General features: G+C 55.6%; 1 protein-coding gene across 3 annotated transcripts in view; it reads right to left on the bottom strand.

The window, feature by feature from the left end:
* Positions 1-13,526: 13,526 nt before the first annotated feature.
* TBC1D16 (TBC1 domain family member 16) overlaps positions 13,527-23,003 on the bottom strand; it is a 29,657-nt gene continuing 20,180 nt past the window's right edge. The window contains exons 4-12 of one of the 3 annotated variants that reach the window (XM_032706465.1): positions 21,029-21,226; positions 20,171-20,318; positions 18,964-19,128; positions 17,933-18,081; positions 17,012-17,146; positions 16,265-16,451; positions 15,565-15,744; positions 14,903-15,049; positions 13,527-14,402 (exon numbers count right to left, since the gene is read on the bottom strand). In XM_032706465.1, the coding sequence (XP_032562356.1) occupies positions 14,157-14,402; positions 14,903-15,049; positions 15,565-15,744; positions 16,265-16,451; positions 17,012-17,146; positions 17,933-18,081; positions 18,964-19,128; positions 20,171-20,318; positions 21,029-21,226 (1,555 nt within the window). In that variant the 3' untranslated portion in view covers positions 13,527-14,156. Of the gene's footprint in view, positions 14,403-14,902; positions 15,050-15,564; positions 15,745-16,264; positions 16,452-17,011; positions 17,147-17,932; positions 18,082-18,963; positions 19,132-20,170; positions 20,319-21,028; positions 21,227-23,003 lie in introns of all 3 variants that reach the window. The other 2 variants (XM_032706463.1, XM_032706466.1) reach the window with 2 other exon arrangements.

Genomic DNA, 23,003 nt, shown 5'->3' with positions numbered 1-23,003 from the left:
AGCAGTTTGTTGCTGTTTTGTCTGTGGATCAGGCAGGTACAAGGCACAGACACACATTTGGTGGGTACCTTCCCCTCCACCGCACACCTGACCAAAAATTGGGATTCCTCTTTCTCTGCAGAGCATCAGCAATAGTTGCTGCTGCTTTCAGCAGGAAGATCCTGTTCGAGGTGGAGGACTGGGGGCTTCAACCTCCTGTATGCCCAGGCAGGGGCCTGATCCTGAGGGGGGGCTGTTGGGGTGCAGCTGTAAGACAAGACCTGTAACAGTCGGAGACAGATGGGCTTCCTGCAGGTGCTAGGAAGCAAACCAAGGCAATTTCCCCTCAAATACTTGCTGGCCCTATTCCCTCCATGTACCCAGAGCTGATGTCTGTCTAGGTTTATCCTTTTCATCATTATTTATGAAGTTCTTACCCCAGAGCCAGAGCCAGCTCTGTGTCAGTGCCTCGCTTGGGGTGCGTTCTGCCTCTCCAGAACAAGATGCTCCACTTCCCCTCGCCCTGTACGCCAGTAGCTCCTGCAGCCCTGCTCTATGTTTGCCATCAAGCAGCACTGATTACACGTGCCATCATTTCTGATGTTGCTCATTAGTCTGTATCATTATTAGCAATTTAAAACAGCAATTCTCTTCCAGCTGTAATCCTCCAGCTCCACCAAGGCGACTCCAAGGCTGCAGTTTGGGTGTTTGCCTTTTCTTCCCCTCCGCCCCAACAAGGCCAGCGGTTCCTCCCGAGCCCACAGAGCCAGGAGCACGCCAGGCTGAGCACCAAATCATAACAGAAAGTTAATTCATGAATAGTTACAGCGTTTCCTTCAAGGCCGCTCCCGCAGGCCAGAAACGGACTTTGCCGTGTCCTTGGAGCGGGGGAGGGCACTGGCCCCATTCATCCCTACCTGGCCGCCTGCAGCCTTGGCCAGCTGGGCTACAGGATTTGCCCTTCTGCTTTTGTCAGCACTGGCTTGCATTGGAAGTTGTGGCCAGTCTGAACAACAGATTATAACACAGCCCTTGTCGAGGTCAACACTGTGCTGGAGAAAGACAAGAAAAGGATGAGTAGGTAGGCTTGGAAAAAGAAACGACAAAAAAAAGCAAACCCACAAAAACCTAAACCCACCCACCCAATCAATAGGATGCCATGAAGTACGATGTGAACAATGAAACCCTGTTCCAGGTTGCCAAGGCAAATCTGTCAATAGAGTATTGAACAAGCAAATCTGACTTGCAATTATTGTCTCCTTCTAAATACAGGCTGCCCCTCTGCCTCCCAGCTCAGCCCCAGAGCTGGTGCAGGGAGCTCAGTGATTGCTGGCTTTAAAATGGTGAGGAAGAGTCAAGTCTGGCAGCTGGGCTGGAATTTACTCCAACACAAGCACTGAACCTGCCCCTCCACCCCCTCCTGGAGCATCCCCACCACCTTTGCTGCAGCAGCTGAAGTGATGTGCCCTGCCCCCAGTGTAACAGGCAGCAGCAAAAATCCCTTTGCAAAACTGCTCATTCTTCAAAGCTATCGGTAAAACATCCGGGGCCAGTGAGCACACACAGGTATCCTCAGACACCGAGTGCCCAGAATTTTGTAACACTCAGGAGGAGCCTGAGCACCTGAGGTTGGAGCTGTCAGCATGGTGGCCTTAAAATCCAGCACGGCAGTGAGGTCTGGAGCTGCCACCACCCACCCAGAGGCAGCAGCAGTGGGAAAATCCAGAGGCGAAACCACCCTGAACTGGGTCATCACGTGGAAATTTAAATGGCTTCACAAGTGCATCGCTGCCGCTGGGGCACACGGGGCTGTGGTGGGTGAATGCTTTTTTCTAGTGCCACTTCCAGAATCCCCAGGAACAAGATACTTGCAGGAGAACACATTGTGCTTCCACAGCAGTTTAACACAGCACAGCAGAGCTGGTTTAGTGCAGCCGATGGAGGGGCTGAGGCAGAGAGGACACATGGCAGCACTACCCAGAGAAGCCACTCTGGGGACATGGCTGGGCTCCCCTCATCCCTGGATCTCCCAGGCTGGCTCATCTGCAGGGAAGAAGGAGTGACAGCCCTGCTCTGCAGAGCTGCAGCCAGCACAAGCAGGGAGGGCAGCACATAACAGCAGGTTCCCACTGGGCTCCATCACTTGGGGTCTTAGCTGGGAATAACCCCCCTTCCCCAGGGCTCTTTTCCACTGTGCCTTCCCCCCTGTGCCTTCCTTCCCAGCCTCAAGCATGGGTGCCATTGAGGGAGCCTCAGAGACCATCTGTCTTTAATCTTCTTAGAGCCAGGCAAGTCGGGAGAAATTCAGAGGAAAGAGGCACTGAAGTCCTTCTGTCCCTGGCTGTGACCGTCCTTCCACAGCACAGGGCTCAGCACCCAGCTGGTGGAACCAGGTCCTGCCTGCCTCACATTCCCAGAGCAATGCAGGCTGCCTGGGATGCACTCCCACCCTGGAAGCATTCCCACCTCCGGGGCAGAGGGAGACGGGAACTCCTTCTCCCCTGTACCACAGGGAGCCTGATGCCTGTCACTGTCCCCACCCTGCTCTGGACCTTCCCCATCAGCCCCCTCGGCTCCAAGCAGCCATGGAGAGATCTGTCCTTGGTGCTCTTCCCCCTCTTATCACTTAAGCCGATGCTGTTCTTTGGCAGCTGAGTGTAATTATGAGATTTTCTCCATCAGAACTGGGTCTCTCTGTGTCCCGGCGTGGCTGCATCTGCCCGTGGCGGTGATGAGGATGCTCTTCAGGTCCATGCACTCCTCCACCTGCAGCAGGGATGGCCCCATGCCCACTCCTCCCTCTGAGCCTCCAGACACTCAGTGCCACTTCTCACTCTTGGGCAGGAGCTGGGCTGAGCCCAGGAAAAGGGACTTAATCCAGGCACAGCACCCCTGGGGTGCAGCCACCTCATCCCACAAACAGCTCTCCTGGCTCCCACCCACACAGGCAACGCTTCCTGGGAGGGTGAAGCATTCGTAAGGCCTTCCCTGGCTGCAGAGGAAACTGGGCTGGTCATGCCAAGCTATTTAAGCACAAAGATTGATTGATCTGCTAAGATTAGAGCTGAGGGCAGTTGCAGCCTGCTCTGTGGGTACCGGGAACTTTTCTGTCTGTGCTCTGCTCCCACAGCTGCTTGTGCAGCACCCGGCGCTGCCGGGGCCGGGACCAGCTCCTCTGGCAGAGCAATTCGATGCCACTTGGCGCTGATCCAAACTGCCATCCCGGCCTCCCCTCCACGGGCTGTGCAGTGATGAGATCGGTGATCGCCCACAGAGAGCTGATAATTGCTGGTTTGGGCTGGGACTGCTCGGGGAGCTGTGGGAAGAGGAGCAGTGAGGGCCTTGTCAGCACACGCCCCACCTCCTGGTCCGGGCATGGCACACGGCGGAGCTGGCACACGGGCAAACCACCCAGCACAGCAGGGATGAGCCCTGGACAGGGCACTGTGGAGGTGCTGCCTGGCACTGCAGGGATGGGGACCTCGGGCTCTGAGGGCTGTGAGACACAGGCCCTTTGGCATCCCCAGGGCTGCAGAGTCCTGGCTGGTGGTACCATGAGCTGTGGCTCTCACGGAACAGCCAGGGCTGGCATTGTGCCATGCACTGGGTGGGTCTGGGGCTGTGATCTGGGGTCTCCTCGTAGGAAAGGCTACGGGATCCTTGCTCCAGGCATGTGGTTCCCTTGGGAGCAAGCTGGTTGCTGCAGGGGTGGATCCAGCAGCTGTGCCATGGATGGGGAGGCTGCACAGCCCCAACCTGGCCAAGTGCTGCTGTGTGGGAGTGAAGGACTCAGCCCCTGCCCTTCCCCCCTCCAGCAGAGCCATCGCCGGCGTCCTTGGCCACAGAAAGCCTCGTTTGGCAGAGGTGCCCGGGGCTCGCAGGGTTCGTGCCTGGGGCTCGCAGGGTTCGTGCCCGGGGCTCACAGGGTTCGTGCCCGGCTCACGAGGCGCTGGTGTGCGGGGAGGGAGGAAGCAGCTCTGTGGTCAGGCAGTTTCCATTCCCTGCACCTGAGCCGAGGCAGCGGCACAGCTCCTCTCAGCCCTTCCCTCCGCCTTCCTTCCGCTCGCGTTCAGCGCCTCGGCAGGTCCAGCCCAGCCCATTCTCGCTGCAAGATGGCTTTGCCAGCCCGGAGACTGCCCTGGCACTTCATCTCCTCAGCAGAGCACACCAAGTGTCTATGTTCTCAAAGGTTTCAGAAAGATTTCCTGGCCCTGCTGTTTGCCCGCTCGTTGTGCCGTCACCAGAGCTCCCTGCTCCAAAGCTGCTTAGTCTGACCCAAGTCGAACTGACTAAACCCATCAGGAGGTGGATGCTTTGCCTGGGGCTGGGAGCCCATCGGTGTCTGCAGGGCAGAACCTCAGTCCAAGGCACTTGGGGGCCGCTCTCTGTCCCTGCTCCTGTCCCAGCTGATGGGGCTCGGGCACCAATTCAGCACCCGCACCCAGCACAGGTCACTCTGCTGCTGCAGAAGGCTCAGCCCTGGGCAGGGAAGACATTTTCATGGCCTATAAATTCCCTAAACCCAAGGGCTGATGATCTGTGAGCCCTTTGCACGGGTGCTGGATAGGGCAGAGCAGGTGCTCTCCTGGCTGAGCACTGCACTGCTCGTGCTGGGTTTGGGTGACTGGGAACAGCCACACAGCAGCTGAGTGAGCACAACTGGGAGACACAACTGGTTGCTGACAGGCTAGACTGGCTCCTCCAACCTCTGCCCTGCCTTGGACTACCTGGACTTGGTTATATAGAGCCAAGTGGGGACTCAGAGTGGTTCCTGGGATTCTACACTGCTCCTACCTGGCACAGTGATCCCATCCCACAGTGACATTGTCCTGGGCTCTGTGGGTGTTAGTGCCTGACCCTCAGATGCTTTCTCATGCCAAACGTTCAGGTGAAGGTGTTGCAGCAAAGACTTTGCAATTCACCCATGGGGGGTGGCAAAGTGAGCAGGGCTGGGGTCTGTTCCTTGGAAAGCTGCAGCTCATCTCCCTTTTCACTTCCCCTTCTCTCAGGCGACTGCTTGTGCCCTGGGCAGCTATTTTTAGGCTGCTGCTCGCTGTCTGGTTTCCCCCGGGGATGCTGAGCAGGTTCTGGGAACTCCAGCTGTCTCACGGGCAGCACGAGAGATGCTTTGCTTCCTGAGCTCAATTCTTCACTCCCCAGAACACACCCTGGCTCTGCCACTCCTCTGCAGCTGCCCTGGCACTGGACACAGCAGCATCCTGGCACAGGCTGGAGCACGAGGCAGGGATGCCCATCCCAGGAGCACTGGCATTGCTGAGGGATGTGGGGGGTCTCCTGTGGCAATGCTGACACTCTGCCCAGGCAGCCGGGATCACAGGGCAGCGCTGATTCATGGAGCTCTGTCATCACAAACACAACAACTGCTGTCCTGGGCCCCGAGGATTTACTGCCCGCAGCCAGGAAATACAGCACAGGCAGTTTCCTCGTGTTCCTCATGCTGGAGGGCACATCAGGAGCCCTGGTGCAACACAGGGCTCAGTCCTGGACTCCCCACTGCTGCTGCCTTGTCCATCACCCCCTTCCTGCCCCCGCTCCCTTTTCTGCCCTGACACCCAGTTCCCTGGGTCCCTGTCACGGCCAGCACTGACCACGGGGTCTCACCTGTGTCCCAGCCTGTGGTGACCAGCTCGAGCCTGGATGGGGCTGGGATGGAGGTGAGGAGCTACTGGAGCCCCGCAGTGGAGCTGCCCTTGGGGGTGTCACTGTGGGTTCCATTGAGTCATTTGGTTTCTGACACACCCTGAGCCGCTCGGCAGGCGCATCCTCCCTGCCAGCCCTGCCCGGGCAGGGGGCACAGGAGGGTTGCTGGGGCTGGCAGTGCCCGTTGGCCCCTCTTCTCTCTGCTCAGAGCAGCTCTGGGAGCAAAACCAGGGCTGTGTGTGCCGTGGCTGGGTGTGAGCTGTGCCGTGCTGGTCTGCAGTGCCCCTGCGGTTTGGGGTGCACAGGGAGGTGCAAAGTGACAGGCTGGAGCACAGGGCAGGGATGCAGGGCTGTCTGAGGCAGGGATGGGAGCTGCAAGGGCAGAGGGACGGGGATGAGCTGCAGGGTGCCCTGGAGAGCCCCCGGTGAGCGGTGTGCTGGTGACACGGACACATTGCTGCTCAGCCCCAGCTCCCCCAGCGTGGCTGCCTGAGCTGGGGTGTCTGGGGCACCTTCAGCGGCCTCAGGGCCAGCCCCGGGCAGGCTCCAGCTCCGCCATCCCGCAGCCCATGTTTGGGCCGTGGCTGCAGCAGGGCCATAAAAGGCAGTGTGGGGAGGGCGCTGGCGCTGGGCCTGCGGCATCTCTGTGTGCTGGGGCATCCCGGGGAGCTGCCAGCGGGAATCGGGGCTGGGGGCCGGGCCGACCCCATGGAAAGGGTGCTTTGGGTCTCCCCCAGCCCATTGCTGCCAGCTCTGTGCCTCACTGACCCTGGGGAAGGGCCAGGCATCCCCTGTCGCTGTGGGCAGACCCCCAGTAATACATATGGGTGCCCAGGGGATCTGGCTGGTCCTGCATGGGCACGGCCAGAGCTGGAGCCGAGCTCCTGCTGGTCACACAGCCCGGGAAGGGACTTGCTGACTTGGTCCCAGGTGCCCTGTCCAGGGCTGAGGAGCCAGAGCTGCTTTTATCCAATGTCACCCTTAGTGGAGTGGCAGTGGCAGCACACAGGGAGTGTGTTCACACTCAGGAGGTGCTCAGGATGCCAGGACATGGGAATCAGTGGGGCCAGGAGGGACTGGCATGAGCTGAGAGCACGAAAATGAAATCCAGGCTGAAGCCACTCTACAAATCCGCCCTGGGGGATGCCTGGGCTTGGAGGTGTCTCAGGGGGTGGGATGGTGGGGCAGGAGCTCAGGCAGAGGGGAGGGAGCAGTAAACACATTGGGTGAGGTGGACTCTGTGCAGAGAGGGGCAGGGAAGAGCCCCATCACCCAGCTGTGACTAATCCACGAGGAAAGCCCGAACTGCAGGGCCGGGTGGGGTGAGAGCCAGCCCGGAGGAATGCGAGGAAGGCAAACAGTGAGGAGGAAGGGCGATTCCCCAGGTATCAGGGTGGGCACTGCTGAGCTGCAGGGCAAAGTGTGAAGTCTGGAGAGCTGTGCTTCCAGCTGGTGAGGGGGATTGGGTGGGGGGACTGTCCCCAAATGGCATCCCCTGGGGCCTTCCGAGCCAGGTTGTGCACAGGCTGGCAGGCTGTCCTGGGAGGGGGAGCTGGGACAGGAGGGCTGGGGGCTCCTGGGCTGTGGTTGAGAAGAGTCCTGGCAGCAGCAGTGTCCTTCCTGAGCCCAAGCACCAGCTGTGTCCTCTCCAAGCCATGCCCCAGCGCTCACCTCCCCATCCCAGCTCACCCAGCAGCTTCCTTGCTCCTCTGCAGCTTCCCAGGGAGTTTTGGTGATGCAGGTGTGTAACAGAGCCCAGTGCAGCCATTTCAGACCTGGTGTTAGACAAAGCAAAGTAAATCCCCATTAATGCCACTTCCCTGCACCCTGTGCCCCTGCCACAGGGGTCTGAGGGCTCAGCCCCTGGCCCAGCAGGTGCCTGTGCCCATTCTGTCCCCTGTGCCACAGAAGACACAGGGCTGATTCATCTCCTTCCTTGGCTCCTGACGTACATCCACACCGTTCATTCCCTGCCTGAGCAGCTAAATTAAGCTGAGCAACAATGGCCCATCGATTATCCCATTATATTTCCATCGGGCCTGACTTCCCAGCGGCTCCTGGAGGGCAGCACACGTGGCCTTGGCAGGGACTCGGTGCAAACAGTCCTTTACTGGGTTCTGCTCTCGAGCCCGGAGTGCCACACACCGTGGTGACCCTGGACCCACAGCGACACCAGACCCACAGTGACACCAGACCCACAGTGACACCAGACCCACGGCGACACCGGACCCACGGTGACCCCGGACCCACGGCCCCACCACCGCTGCTGCCCTGGCCTGGCAGGGAGGGCATGGCAGAACCCAGACAGAGCAGTGATGAACCTGCATGGGAAAAGGTCTCCGTTTCAGGGGAATCTCTTCAACCTGAGGGCTCTCAGGGGCCACCCCAGCTCTGGCAAGGTCAGGGCTTGCACAGACCTGAGGGCTGTGTTCTCTCTGGCCCCCCTTCCCGCAGGGCTGTATCCCCTCCCTGGTTCTCCATCTCCCCTCGCTACTTCCCCCTGGCCAGACACAGCAGAAACACTGCCTGGCTCTTCCTGTCACATATGTGAAGCCCAGGAGAAGCCAAGTGATGGGGTTCTGTGGGCTCCCTATCCCATCCCATCCCATCTCACACATGGGAACAGCCTAAGGAGCACCAGATCTCAGTTGTCCATTTCTTCCTGTGCCACCTATTCCAGCCCTGCTTGTTCTGAGTCTTTTTGTGACCCAAACCACTGACAAGTGGTTTTTCAGGAACAGAGAGCTCAGCACATGCAGACCCTCCTCGACTGCCCCGCAGTGCCACCCTCCTGGCAGGGCTCAGCTCTGCCCCACACCTCTGGGATGCCTGGGAGCATCTCAGGGCATGGAGCATCCTTCCAGCTGCCATTTGCTGGACAAGGGCTGGGTCAGGCCATGTTTGTGGCAGCAAGGAGTGGGGTGGGCACCCTGAGATGACCCCGGCATGGGGGGTGGCCCTGGTCTGCTCCCTGTGTGTGGGTGGGTCTGTCACCCACTCCCCACTCGTGGGGGGCTCCAAAGCAGCTCAGGAGCTGAGGGTGATGCTGCTGTGTCTGCACTGGGATGCTCGTGGCAGATCCTACCTGCGTCAGCAGCTGAATTCCCTGCTCTCATTCCCGCTCTGGCAGCACCTTAACCCTTTCCTGCCAGCCTGAGCACGGCCTCCGTGGAGCTTGTGTCAGGGCAGCTGTGACCCTCTGGCTGTGGCAGCCAGACCTGACCCTGTCCCCACAGACCTGCAGGAGGGTACACGGTGTCTTTCAGCCTGGGGAAGCTGCTCCACACCCGGCTCTCCTGCACCCTTTCCGTGGCACCCCTTCCCCAGCCTGTCTGGGCTGCACCTCATCCCGGCCAGGGCTGGGGACTCCCATGGTGTGGGGCTGCTCCAGGGGCTGGGACCCCCTGTCCCACTGTGCCTGAGCCCTGGAGAGAGCCAGCAGCACCTTCCCAGTGCTCCTGCTGTGCTGGCACTGGGGCAGATTTATCACCTTGGCAGAGGGCCTAAAGGCCAGCTGCTGTTTGGGCTGTTCCCAGGGTTTCCAGTCACCGCTGGAAATTTTTCAGTGCCCACCCTCACCTGCAGTATGTGGGAATTGGGTTCCTGGAGCCAGGACCCAGCTGCCAGCGCTGATTTGGGCCAGGCAGCCCTCTTGATGGGTGCCCTTGTTTCCTGGATCAAGCAGAACCAAAGGGCTCTCTGCCTTCACTCACAGCACAGGCTCTGCCCGGTGCCGAGGGCTCAGGGTCATGCAGGGGGTTGGGATCACTCTACCAGGGTGTTTGCCATATCCCAGGGCCCCCCCTGCCCTGTGTCTCCTCTGCAGAAAGCTCTGGAGAGCAGAGAGGACGCTGGCAGATGCCCATCATCCAGCACCTCCCCGGCCGCCTCTGCCACTGCCAAGGTGAGTCGAGCCCCGGCCGCAGACAGAAGCAGCTGAACTTGTTTGTGGTTTCTGAAAGACAAACTCAAGCCAAACAAAATCAAAAATCCCAGGAAGAGTCCTGAGGCTGCTCCTTCTCCTGCTGCTTCTTTGCCACACAGAGCAGGACCTTTGGCAGGGCCTGAACTTGCTGAATTTGGAAGGATCTGGTGTACTGGGGCTCTGCCGGGGCTGCCTCAGCCTCTGTTTTCCTTCCAGGTGCTGTGAAACCCCATCACACGTTGTGTTTGTGTTTAAATGAGTGAAACAAAGGGCATGCAGAGCCCAAAGTGCCGTGCTGGGGCAGGGCCGGGCAGCGCCCGCGGCGGGATGTGACCGTGAGCTCCGGCTGGCCCGACTAGTCTATTTTTGTGACCCAAGCAGAGCGACCCAGGGATTAATCAGCCAGCCCAGGGGGACAGGCTATGTGTGGTTTGAAATTCTTTGGTGCTTGTAATAACTCAGGTGAGCCTCTTTGTTCTTGTGAACTGTAATTTTTCATTTGACAGGCAGCGTCATGCGACAGAACAGCCCAACAGCCACATCCAAACACACCCAGCCCCGGGAAGCGGGGCCGAGCCCCCCCACCTGCCCATGCTCCGCTCACAGGTGCTGATTTCCCCGGTGCAGCAAACTCCAGGGGTGGTTTGGCTGGACATCACTGCCACCTGCGTGGTCAGTGCTCAATGCCAAGGCTGAATGAAGCCGATCCATTGACCCCCTCCCGCTCGCCCACATGTGGGATGGCTCCGTGCCCCCTCCCAGCCCCGGGATGGACTGGGGTAGTTCTGCCCTCTCCCCCCGTGCCCAGCAGCAGCCCAGGCACCCCGGGACCGGCCACGGCAGCACAGCCCCGTCTCCACCCGGAGGTGTCGGGCTGTGCAGGGCTCTGCTCCACTCTCGGTTCCCGCTGCAGGGATTGGGTTCCCGCTGGGATTACGGAGCGGAGCGTTACCACAGGAGTGTTACCACAGGAGCGAGGACTCGCTTTTCTTTCCTCCCTGCTCCCCTTCCCCCCGGCAGCGGGAGGCAGGAGGATGTGTCAGCTCAAGGCTGAGGCTAAAGAGGCTTACGCTGACTATTTACCTTCGCAAGGGTCTATTTTTGGCTGCTCAGCTGCTGCTAATGCAACGCTCAGGGCGGCGACCGAGGAGACGCCACGTGAGGGTCACTGTTTCTAGGATCCACTTTCCTCCTCTGTAGGGACCAAGCTCAGCTGCTTTTTTGTTCCTTGGGTTTTTTTTCAGATGGCAAAGAGAGTGTTACAAGGGAAAATCTTGGGGATAGGTCAGAAGGACCTCGGAGACCCACTGTCCTTTCACTGCAGAGGAATCCCACGGCTGCTCCTGACCCTACCCCAGGTGCTGCCAGAGAGTTCCAAGTTGGCTCCACAGACCTCTGTCTCCCAAAACAAGCTCAGAAGGTTGTGAATCTCCAATGAGAGTTAAATGGCATCACAGGCTAATGAACAGGCTGGAATTGGGTCACCAGGATGTGAGCACTGCTGGTCATTGGGAGCAGCTGGGGACCTTTGTTTCCCTGACTGTGGCGAAGTGGGGTCAGTGTGTGCCAGGGGTTCAGGAGGCTTCGATGGGGAGCACAGACACCTGAAGTCTTCTGCTGGCAGTGGGACCCTCAGGGAACAGCAGGCACAGGAGAGCTGGCTCAGGCTGGCACACCAATCCCAGCCATGCACTGCCAGAGCTGAGCCCCACTTCAAACAGAACACAGCTTATTCCACGTGCTGGAAAACTGCAGTGCAGAGTCTTTAACTAAACGAATCCTGAGTGATTTCCACACTGCTGAATGACATTTTAATAGTGGAAAAATAATGCTCCAAATTATCTACTTCATCTCTTCCTATTGTCTTTTACTGGCTGGGAACGAGTGCTGCAGCAAAACCAGCTCCGGCTCTTCTGGGAGGGGTTTGCTGGTGCCTCCCAGCCCTCTGTGGGCAGGGGGGAGCTCAGGAGGGGGCTGCGTCCCCCCCTGCCCAGCACCCCTCGAGCTGAGGAGGGGGCTGTTCTCCCCCTGTGCCCAGCATGCCACACCTGGCAGAGCTGCCCACGTGCTGCTGCTCCTCACAGAGCTCCTGGTGAGCTCCGGCTGCCCTGGCACCGCGGGTGAGCTGCGAAGGCCTCGTGGCCATGCCCGTCCCACACCAGGAGGCAGGTGGCAGCAGGCAGTGCCCAGCCCCTGCTGTCCCCACAGGGAGCTGGCGCCTGTCCTGGTGCCACCAAGCTGCTCTGCAGGAAGATGCTTCTGGCACTTTCTGCCGTGCAGTTCTTCTGACCCAAATTCAGCCACCGCCACGTTGAGCTCCCATCTGGATGGATCCATCCAGTGCTGCCACACGTCCCCAGGCTGACATGAGCGGGGTCTGGCGGCAGCAATGCAGCCCCAGCACCCACCACGTCCCTGAGTGGCTCCAAAGTGAGCAGCTCAAGCTGGGGACGGTGCCTGGCCAAGCGCTGTCCCTGCCCGTGAGGTGCAGCTCCCAGCCTGCACAGCAATGGACACACAGAGGCCTCACACAAACTTTTATTATTCACTGAAACATCATAAATCTCAACGAACTCCCTGCCCCAGAGCAAAGCAGCCTCAGCCCTTACAGAAGGTGTCACCTGCCAAAGCCCAGCTCACTTGGGAGCTGTGCCATCCTGCAGTGGGTTTCCCCATTGCTCTCATCCAGGGGGAAGGTTTTCATCCTCTGAATTAAAGGCACACAAAGTGGGAGCCAAACTGTCCTTCTGCCACACAACAGCCAGCCCTCAGTGTGGTGCCTGCAGTGGGGCAAGGCTGCTTCCCCTTAGGAACACAGCGTGCCCTTGGCTTGTGCTGGCTTCACACGGAGCATCCCAGCTCCAGCCTCACTTCCCAGCAGGAATGGGGCATGTGGGTAAGGCCTTGCAGAAGGATTTTGAGAGAAATGTGCTTGTCAGGTGCAGGAACCCCCCCAGCACTGCACGAGGACAAGGGGGTTCCACCAGTGCTACTGAGGGTACGAATGTGCCTGAGAGGCAGAGCTGGAAGTGAGCATGGCCTGACCCAGCCTGCCCAGGACAGCTGTGTGGGAAGCAGTGTGGAGGAAGTGAGAGGGAGCAGGACAGCCAGGAAAGGCTGCAGACCCCCAATGCTGCTGTCACCTCATCTCCTTTTCCATTCTTACAAGGAAACTGTTCCCCTGGCTCTGTTTGGCACAAACACTGGCTCAGGACACACCTTAGGAGGCCACTGAATTTGGTAAGGACCTTTGGCAACAGGGCTCAAAGCCCCAGCTCCACTTCTGGTTGGCACATTTTATAGCAGACAAGAGGAGAAACACGCTGTCCTTTCAAAAATACCCCAAGGGAAACCTTCACCAGACAGAGCTCAGCAAAAACGGCTGCAACAAGGCAAGTTTTGTTTTCACTTTGGGATGGGGAACAGGGTGCACCACTGGCACCAACTGAACAGCCTAAAGCCCACAGTGGAGTGGATGTGCCACAGCCTGTGGCAGTGACAGGCAAGGACATAACTATTCAGTAATTGAGGAGAGCCAAGGGAAACACAATGGGAAACATACTGGAAACAACAGACTAAAGTGTCTAAAGTCTGTAGTTGTCAGCATAAAGGAACAGCTTTGCTGTAATGTCATAGAATCAGAGAATCACACAATTTTTTGGTTTGGAAGGGACCTTAAAGCTCATCCAGTTCCATCCCCTGCCATGGGCAGGGACACCTCCCACTGGTCCAGGTTGCTCCAAGCCCCATCCAACCTGGCCTTGGACACTTCCAGGGATGGGGCAGCCACAGCTTCTCTGGGCAACCTGTGCCAGGGCCTCCCCACCCTCCCAGGGAAGAATTTCCACCCAATACGTCGTGAAGAAGAAACTTTGGACGGTGTCTGTGAAATACCCCAGCTCAGAGCAGCAGTGCTGTGAGACCTGGGGCTGTACCATTTCTGTACAAATGGAAAAAAAAATATCACACCAGCCAGAATATCCCATAGAAAAGGCCAGAGACAAGACCTTGAGCCGACCAGTCCTTCCTCGCCGACAAAGCAGACACCTTCCCTGCAATCCCACTGGTCTGCAGATTTATTTTTGGCAGATGATAATTAAAATGGTCTCTATGGCTTTAGAGAGCAGCCCCGTGTTGCACGTGCTGGTTGAAGCGGAGGGCGCACGGTGAGCTCCGGGTGCCTCACCCAGCTCTGCCCCTGCCCCGGCCCCACCAACGCTGCCCGTGCACTTGGCTCTCTGCAGTGCTCTCCTTTCTCATCAGCAAGTAAGAAAGTTCTGGTTGATAACCAGTCCAGTCCCAGAGGCAGAATAAAAAGTCCTTGTTAAGACCTAGAAAAGCTTGTTTCTAACAAAACCAAATGCAAACGTTGTCAACACAGTTCCTGGGTCGATGCCTTTTGCTCAGGTTCCACCATCCATGCACTGGAACTTGCTTCCCCTGTAGAGCAATTTAATTCATCTTCCATTCCCCACCTTTCAGTCTTCTCAGGAATCTTGACAAGCTATTCCTCCATTTTTGTCTTCAACATTTTTTCCTATGCACATCCTTCCTGCCCGTCCCTCCCGCCGTCACACCCTGTTCCTCTCAGCTATTTTCGGAAGGCAAAGACATCCCGTGTTTTCAGGCCTTTCTTGCCTTCACTTCCTGGTCTAGGAGAAGACACTTCCACCAGCCCTCCGTAGGGGCAGCTCTCGGACTCGGGGTGATGGCCAGAGCACTCCACGGCGGGGATGAAGCCACTGTCCCACATCCCTGTCCCACACAGCTTGCAGAGGTCGTGCAGGCTGCAGGGGATGCGGGGCAGCAGGTGGAACTGATAGAGCAGACTCCTGGCCTAGAGGGCAGGGAGAGAGGGAAAACATTCACTCCTCACTGGGGGATGAACACGGAGAGCTGAGGTGGCCCATGGGCTCCTCTCCCATCCTCCTGTTTGGCTACCTGAGCTTCAGCAAAGGCGTGTCCCTCTGAACACAGAGCTCAGGGTTAACTGGGACAGTGGGATGTTGCAGGGGCTGCCACACGCCACAGCTCATCCCACAGCTCCCATCACTCCAGCTGGGATGGAATGGGGACCACAGCACCAACAGCTCTGTCTGCCCTTTCCCTGACCATGGGCACGGGTCATCCCAGCCAAGGGTCATCCCAGCCAAGGGTCATCCCAGCCAAGGGTTATTCCAACCATACTGTCACCTCCAGGCAAAGAGCAGCATCCCACCCTCCTGGGCTCCAGCCAGGTACAGGGATACAGGCAATGAGAAGCTGAAGCATCAGTCCCTGGTTTCCTCAACACCCTGACTCATCCCTGGACCCGAGCCTCAGCCCCTGGGTATTTACCTTCCTGAGTACGAGCTCCCCGTTCATGTGCATGGCCAGGTTGCTGAAATGCAGCAGCATCTGGTCAGTGGCCAGTTGTTGTTCAATGACATCATCCCCGTAAATCACCACGATGGCCATGCAGATAAAGAGGTGGAAATAGTCTGTCTGCAATGAGAACACAGGGGCTGCTGTGCAGCAGGTGGAGGCAGAGCTCTGGCTTCACCTCCCACCCTCCACAAGTGGGTCCTTGGTGAGAATTTTTGCTCTCTCCAGTTCTGCCCAGCGGTGAGAACGTGAGTTACTGGTGAATTCTGAACCACAGATGATGAGCCAAAGCCTCTTCTCTTCACAGCATGGCAGCAAAGTTTGCACCACAGTGTTCAGAGCAGACCAGTGATTTTTGGGAAGACATTTCCCAGCTGTGTAAGAGAAGCCTGAACTTCATAAGTGGGTGTTCAGTACTTTCTGAAACGCCTCCTTTTGAACCCCGGACATCCCCAAGGAGGAGAGGCAGGAGCAGGGCTCCATCCTCCTGCTACACAGATATAGTTCTTCTGTAGTTACAGACCCTCTGTAACACTGATTTATTTTGGCTACTTTGCTACTAAGAGGCTTTATGGGAACCCTGCAGTGCCTGCTGAGGGGCACGGACGGTGCCCTGCCCGTGCCAGCTGCCTCACCTGGTAGTGAGCCCAGCACGCCTCCCACATGCGCAGGGCCTCGGCCTCCGGGAACTCCCGCTTGAAACAGAGCAGGATCCAGCGGTGACAGAAGAGCATCTGCAGGCCGTCCTCTCCCAGGGCACAGAGGTGCTGGTAGAAGCGGGGGTGCATGAGCCGCAGCAGCTCACGCAGGTACAGCTGGAAAGGACACTTTGAGCTGAGGCCCTGCCTTGGGCACGAGGAATTGTACCCCCCTCACCACCCCTCGGCACCCCGGGGACCCCCACGCTGCGAGCCAGAGCTGGAGAGTTCTCTTCCCTCCCAAAAAGCTCCAGCCCTGTGGCCTGTTTAGTACAGCACAGCCAGGAGCACGCTTGGGTCTATCACCAAAGGCCAGAGCTCATGGGCCACAGCAGCTGTTTCACAAGGAAATATGGATATAACTGCGCTGGGAGTGCCCCAATCACCCAGGAGCAATTCTATGCATCAGTTATTTCCATAGAACCATAGAATCCCAGAATATTGTGTGTTGGAAGTGACCCACAAGGATTATCGAAGTCCAACTCCTGGCCCTGCACAGGACAACCCTGAGGATCAGCCCAAGGATTTTGTGGCTTTGGAGCTTGACTTTGCATACTGGAACCCAGGGAACTGCTTTTTGTGATTGGAGAGAGGAGAAGAGATTGACAGAGAAGAGGATCCCAGCATTCAGCCTCACCAGCTGCTTCTCCATGTCCTCATCCCGGGGGGAGCTGATGAAGATCGTGTTCTGCATCAATCCAACAAAGCACCAGAAGGTATCCGACTCATCCAGGATCTCTGCCAGGAGTGGAGCAACCAGGTCGGACATGCCCTGGGAGTATCCAGTGGCTGGGTTAAATACTGCATAGTTCAACAAGATCCTCCTGGAGCAGAGACACAAACAGGGAGGTGGGACAGGTGAGGGCAGGTGACAGCTGAGCACAGCCCCATCCCTTCACCCCAACTCTCACCACACAGGCTGAGCCAGGATCAGTGCAGGAGAGTCACAGATCCTCTGACATCTAACACATTAACTTTTGAGCACCTTTTGTTGCATCCCACTTTCCCTAAAAGAACTGTATCTGGAAGCACAACAAAGATACACTAACACTGTACATAACTGTGACTCTCACTTTTTACAAGTCCCACCCCTTGGAGCAGACTCCTCCATCCCATCAGGAGAACCACAGAGCCAGGCACCTGCACACAGCCCTGCACAGCACCCCTGTGTGTGCAGGGAAGGCTGGGGATGGGAGCAGGGTTATTAGAGCGAGAAGGAAATGGCTACAGAAGCACTGGAAAGGCTTTATTGTTGCATCCCTTGGTTCCAGTCAGCAGATGCACAGTGGGTGCTGTTCAGCATTCCCAGGCAGCCCAGGACTGGCTGACCGAGTTGTCCATGTGCTCGGCAGGACACGTTTGGGTTTGGCACCAGACACTTCACCTCATGGTTTCCACGTTGGGGTTGTCCTCCCCTCGGAAGAACTGGTTGCTGCGGTCAGTCCTCACAACGTCCTTGTCCACCGTGAACTGCACCTGACGCCAGAAATCCTTCTGTTCATCCGGAGTCATGGACAGCCTGCAAGTGGAGCAGCAACAGGAGACCATTGCCAAGAGAGGAATATGGTTGCCACAGTGAACAAAAAGCCTCAGTTCAGTCATTTCAGTCTTAGTTTGCCGAGAAAAACTATTCCTGTACAGCGTTTTCTCAGAAGAGAAGAACAGACAAGCAGGTCTGTCCAGAACAGCGGATTGTCTGTCCCAAGGGATTACTAGAGGGAGCCTCCTGGGTTATAAACGGGATGACATGAGGTGTTTGCTGTGATACACACCTCAGAAGCATCAGACTCTGCTCTCCACCGCTCCTTGGGGGTGGCACACCTGAACTCACTCTGGTTTGATTATTTCCTAATTAATACCACCACTGTCCCTCTCCAGCTTAAATGTACCCACAGTTATTTAACAACACATAGTTCTTGCAGTAACAACCTCCTTAAATTGGATATCCCTTCTCTTTCCTTATTTTTATGTACAGTTTTATTTATAAAGCAATATAAGATCCCAATTTCACCTTCAGTGTTCTAACTCAAGCCTTGCCTGTGAGATGTTTCCCTGTGTGGTACTGACGAGCCTGTTTCAAAAACCCAAGTGAGCTCTATGGTCAAATTATTATCATCAAATTATTATTAGTTCCAGAACCTCAGGAGGTCAGCAGTGCCTGATACACCTCCTTCACCGTCCCTCTCACTTCTTTACTCCAGCTTCTCCTGATGCAAAGGAGGCAGAGACTGCACATCACCAGCAGTGTCACTGTGATGTCCAGCCTGCGGAAGATGAGCAGGGGAGGGTGATGCTGGTCTGTTACCTTTTCTCCTGGATCTCAAAGTATTCTTTCCTCTTCTGCAGCCTCAGTGCCTCCCTCTCTTCAGAAGTGGACTCGTAGCTGTAGTAGTGCAGCAGAAAGGGCCACACCTCCCCACGGATGGAAATATCAATCCCACCAAAGAAAATGGCCTGGAACAAAGAGCAAAAGTTATGGCTGGTACAGTTTTAACATTCCCAAATACAGCAACAAGGAACTGCCCGCTGCTGTGCTTTGGTGCCTCTGCAGTTCTTTCCTGACAAGTGACGCCTTGATTCAAGCTCCTGCAATTTGCACATGTTTAGAGGGAAAGTGCTGGCCCTCTATTCCCAGACCAGACACAAATCGGGCTCATTTCAATGTCAATAACCACCCCCGGAGAGGCTCTATGATTAACGTGTCGTTCTCATGTCACGGCTTAATCCCCAGTCCCGGAGACACCGCACTGCACTGCAAACTTCTCTCTCAGAGCCCGGCCCGGTGCTCCCCCTGCGTCATTTCATACAGCAGTGGCAGTTCCTGCAGCAATCCCAGTTCACACAGCAAGCCCAGTTCATACATCAGTCTCAGTCCATACATCAAGCCCAGTTCATACATCAATCTCAGCTCACACAGCAGTCTCCAGTTCTCTCTGTGATTTGGTCACACATTCTGCAAACACTGTGGGCACTGGGCACTTTGGTTTATTGATTCCAAACGGCAGCAGAAGTGGGACAGCTCGTCCTTGGTCATGGATGGGAGGTGCTCCACCATCACAGAATCACAGAACAATTGGAGTTGGAAAGGACCTCTGGAGACCACCCAGTCCAACCCTCCTGCTGAGGCAGGGTCACCTGGAGCAGGTGACACAGGAACATGTCCAGGTGGGAGTCTGCTGGAATCTGCTCCAATCCCACAGCAAGATCTCCAGCCAAGGCTTTCTACACCAGTCTCCACACTCCCAGTTCTTGCCCCCGGCAGGAAAGCAAACTCCTGCAGCTTCCCCCTGGGGACTTGCACTCTGCAGCAGGAGAGAACAGATGAAAACCTCTCACCTTCTTCAGCTTGTACTCCTCTTCCACCTGCCCAGATTCGTTGAGGTGATGGAGCCAGGCAGACACGTCGAGGCGCCTGTACGTGTTCTCCTCGGGGTGGGTTTCCGAGGAGGGCAGCTTGGGACGGCGGATGGAGAACTGCATACAGGTTTTCTCATCAGCAAGCTGCTGAACGGGGGAAAACAAACTAAAACTGGAGGCAGGAGCCAGAGAGAGCAGCAGAGTGTGAAACCCAGAGCAGGGAAACCTCTCTGTGTGGCTCATGTAGGATTAAACACTGAGGAGCTGCACTTGGGGAGGTTTTGGCTTTTTTTTTTTTTTAAATTCCAACCATTACAATAACAAGAGTGATTAGAATAATTAAAAATCTGAGCACCACAGAACAGCTTCATCTTAAAAAAAAAAATAGTTTCCATTCCTCCTCCAATCTTATCCCTGACCTGAAACTGAATTAATGCTGCTTACAGCAAAACTTCCCCCTGCCAGGAATGCTTGCAATAAATTACATATGATTGGCCATATACAAAGGGATTGCTGTTAGGCAAGCGGGGAACGGCGCTGCCAGGCTCTCTGAGGGCACTCATGATCCCAGTGCAAGACTGCAGCTGACATTTAATTTAAAAATCAAAGGTTGCTCAATGCAAAAAGTGAGCCCATGCGACCATAATAAGAAAAGCAGCGGGGGGCTCTGTGGGAAGGATGGAAATTTAAAAATCACTGTTTCTAATAAGCACATACAATATCTTAAACAGATAATTAAAGAGCTCTTATCACATTTGTATGTAGATTGAACAAAATATGGCAAGATGCGTTGTCAAAACATTCTCCAAAGCCGTGAGCTGCACGTTGTAAGATGGATGAGAGGCTCTGACTGAATTTCTGACCTACCACTGCAGATTTCCAGCCACCTTCCACACCTAAAGGGCAGTGCTGACCTGTGAGCTCTAGCAAAATTCACTACCTAAGCAAGTCTTCTGGATGATCTTCCCCCACATTCCACAGGTGGAACAGGAAGGGATGGGGACAAGCAAGTCCAAGAGAGACCTCACGTCTGGCTCAGAGCTCCATCCTAAACATCCAACACATTGCAGCTTTCTGCACGACTTGGTGACATGAACTCAAAGCTTCATTTCTCCAAAAACACAAACCCAAGTGGGAAACATCTGCTGGAAAACCCCTCTTTGCCCCAAGAACCTCACTCAGGTACCTGGTCCTTGAGATGGGTCTCTGTGCAGTACTTCCACTGCTGAAACACCTCGGAGAGTTTATCCAGGCCACCATGGTGAAAATGGAAGATCTTGTACTGGCTCTCCCTGCTTGCAACCACCAGCTGCCCACAGGTGCACGCCTCATCACTGCAGGGAACAACGGGAGAACAACCTGCATGGGCTGCCCAGGGCAGCGAGGGGCCAGCAGGAACAGGGACCCTCCGGTGAGAGAGAGTGCAAAGCAAATCCCAGTGTGCAGCACCAATCTGCCCCTTCCAACAGGGCACAGAGGCAGTTTACAGCCCTAGGACTCAGTGATCCTTATGAGTCCCTTCCAACTGAGATATTCTGTGATTGTTTGACATGGCCATAGTGACCATTTTCCCCACGAAGCTCCACTAGTACCTGGTAAAGGCACTATTTTTACCCTTCCTTCATGTGAAGGGATTAAAATTTGTCTTGCCTGGAGACAAGTACACAAGAAGTCTGCTCCAGAAACATTAAGGCAGTACACAAAGTCAGCTCCTGACTGTACACAAAGTCAGCTCCAGAGGAGCCTGGTGAGGGGCAGGCAAAGGAAAAGGTACCACAGGTAAAGATTTTTTTCCACACCTGCAGGTTATTTGAAGCATTTTTGGTAAGACAGTTAAGAGCACCCTTTACCTTATTAGGAAAAAAATCCTTTTGGTCCCATAACAGTAATTCAGAGTCTCTCCCTGGGAAGGCTGACACTTGCTTTCCTGGAGACAACCACTCTGGAAAGGCTTCCAAGGAGGACTGCAGAAGCCATCTGCCCCCAGCATCCCCAGAGCCCCGAGCCAGAGCACACACAACTCTCACACACAACGATCCAGTACCTGAAGAAGAGACGAAGGGATCTCATTTGTCCCAGGTCCACTCTGAAGACACCACAGACCTGCTCGAGGGCAAATACCTTCTGCTGTTCATCCCATCTGGTGCTCTGTGGTTGCCCATTGTTCTCCTGGAACTGGGCACTGGTGTCGAGGCTGGAGGCAGAGCTGGTGGAGCAGGTCATGCGATTGTCACACGTGTCCCTGTGGACAGAGCGCAACACGTCAGCCCCAGGAGGCTGCAGGCACATGCAACAACCACATCCAAAACCTTTAGTCAGAGCTCTGAGATGGGGATTCAGGGCAGGCCCGAGGAGCCAATAGCCGACAGCCCCTGTAAGAGGTTATTTTTATTTAAATTGACTCCCTAACATCACAAAAAACATCCCGGTTTTGGTCTGTTCCAAACTGCACACAGAACTTCGGCAGAGCCAAACCCATTCCTCAAAACACTTTTGAGAAGGCAAAATTAAGAATCTCAAGTAATGCCCTCAGCTCAGCTGCTCCTCACTGGAATGGGGACAGGAGGTGTGAGTACATTCCGACAGCAGCATGGACTTGGGATCTCATCTGGGAAATTCCTTCCATGACTGGTAAGATCCAAAGATGTTTCACCTGAACTCCAGTTTCTCATTATATCTTTGCAAGTGGACCTGCCAAGCCTGGATTTGTGTCTATAAACCCCAAATGGTTTCCAGTTGCAGTCTTGAAACTTTGGGGAGTTAACGATGGGAAGTCACACCTGAGCTCTTCAACGCACCACAGGTACAGTAAATGAACCCAACCCTTTCCCAACCCTCCCCAGATCTCCAGCTTTAAATGCAAACTGAGCTTAGACTCAAAAAGCCCACATGCCCCCACCAGCCCAGATCCCAAAAGAAAAATACGACTGCTTTGGGAATGAAGTGAATGTGAAACTGTGACCCCTCGGTTGGTGAAAAGGCCAATGCACGTGAACAATCCCCGCGCGGGGCTGAATGGGCTGCGCTGTGAAATCAGGGCTTGCCAGACAAGGCCAGGAGCAGGTACAAAGCAGCCCCCTGCAAGGCCACTTTATGCCATGTTTTCTAATCCGCTTATCCAACAATGTGGGCACTGAAGGCTGGGAATCACACACTCAGCATGCACTCCACACCAGTGTGCCTTCCCAGCCTGGCTCCAGGGCCTCTTCCGCAGGGACCGGCCCTGTGTGCCACATCTCCCCATGGGCCAGGTCGTTGCATTCCAATGGACAGGGCTCTGCACAACCCAGTTAGTCGTGGGTTAAATTTTTAACCAAGGCCCCTTGAGCCACCCCATTCTAATGTGTAACTCAAACTCCAGAGCCTGCACTGGGAGCAAATCCCCGAGCCCCTTCCTGGTCCTGCAGCACCATCTGGATGAAACCAAGGCTGGTTGACTTCAGCTAAAGGAGTGACTTTGCTGCTCTGGGCACAAAGTTCTGCTGCTCCAGTTTTTGGAGAGAAAGCAGCAAAGCAGAACTTACATTCAGGCCATTTGGAGGATGAGGATTTAGAAGTGATGTGGCAACAGGGATCACACTACACACCCAAACTCTCTCAGAGAGCATACACAGCAGGTTTTCCAGGTGAGACACCAGGATACCTCCAGTGTCAGGCACATCTCTACACCTGCCTTGGGAATTTTTCCATGAAGATTGTACTGTTCTTTGTGAAAAATCAAGCATTACTTTTGGATAAAGTGTCAAAATGTAACACTTTTTAAAACATTCAGCATCTCATGTTAATGCAAATGTAACAGGAGTCCTGGTACAAGACACTTGGGCTGGACTGCCTGCTAGGAGCAGCTGGTATTTATGGAGCAACACTTCATAACAGCCACAGCTGGTTACACAGGATTTTCCTGGAAGAGATGACTCAAACTAACTCAAAGACTAAGCAAAGGCAATCCATTTTCTAAAACTCTTGCAAAGACGAGCTGGTCAGCATGGCAAAGGGCTGGAGGGTGGGTTGGTGGGAGG

The sequence above is a fragment of the Chiroxiphia lanceolata genome, chromosome 19 (assembly GCF_009829145.1).
Source record: "Chiroxiphia lanceolata isolate bChiLan1 chromosome 19, bChiLan1.pri, whole genome shotgun sequence".
In the NCBI taxonomy this organism is placed as follows: Eukaryota; Metazoa; Chordata; class Aves; order Passeriformes; family Pipridae; genus Chiroxiphia; species Chiroxiphia lanceolata.
This window is presented reverse-complemented; position numbering and strand designations above follow the sequence as displayed.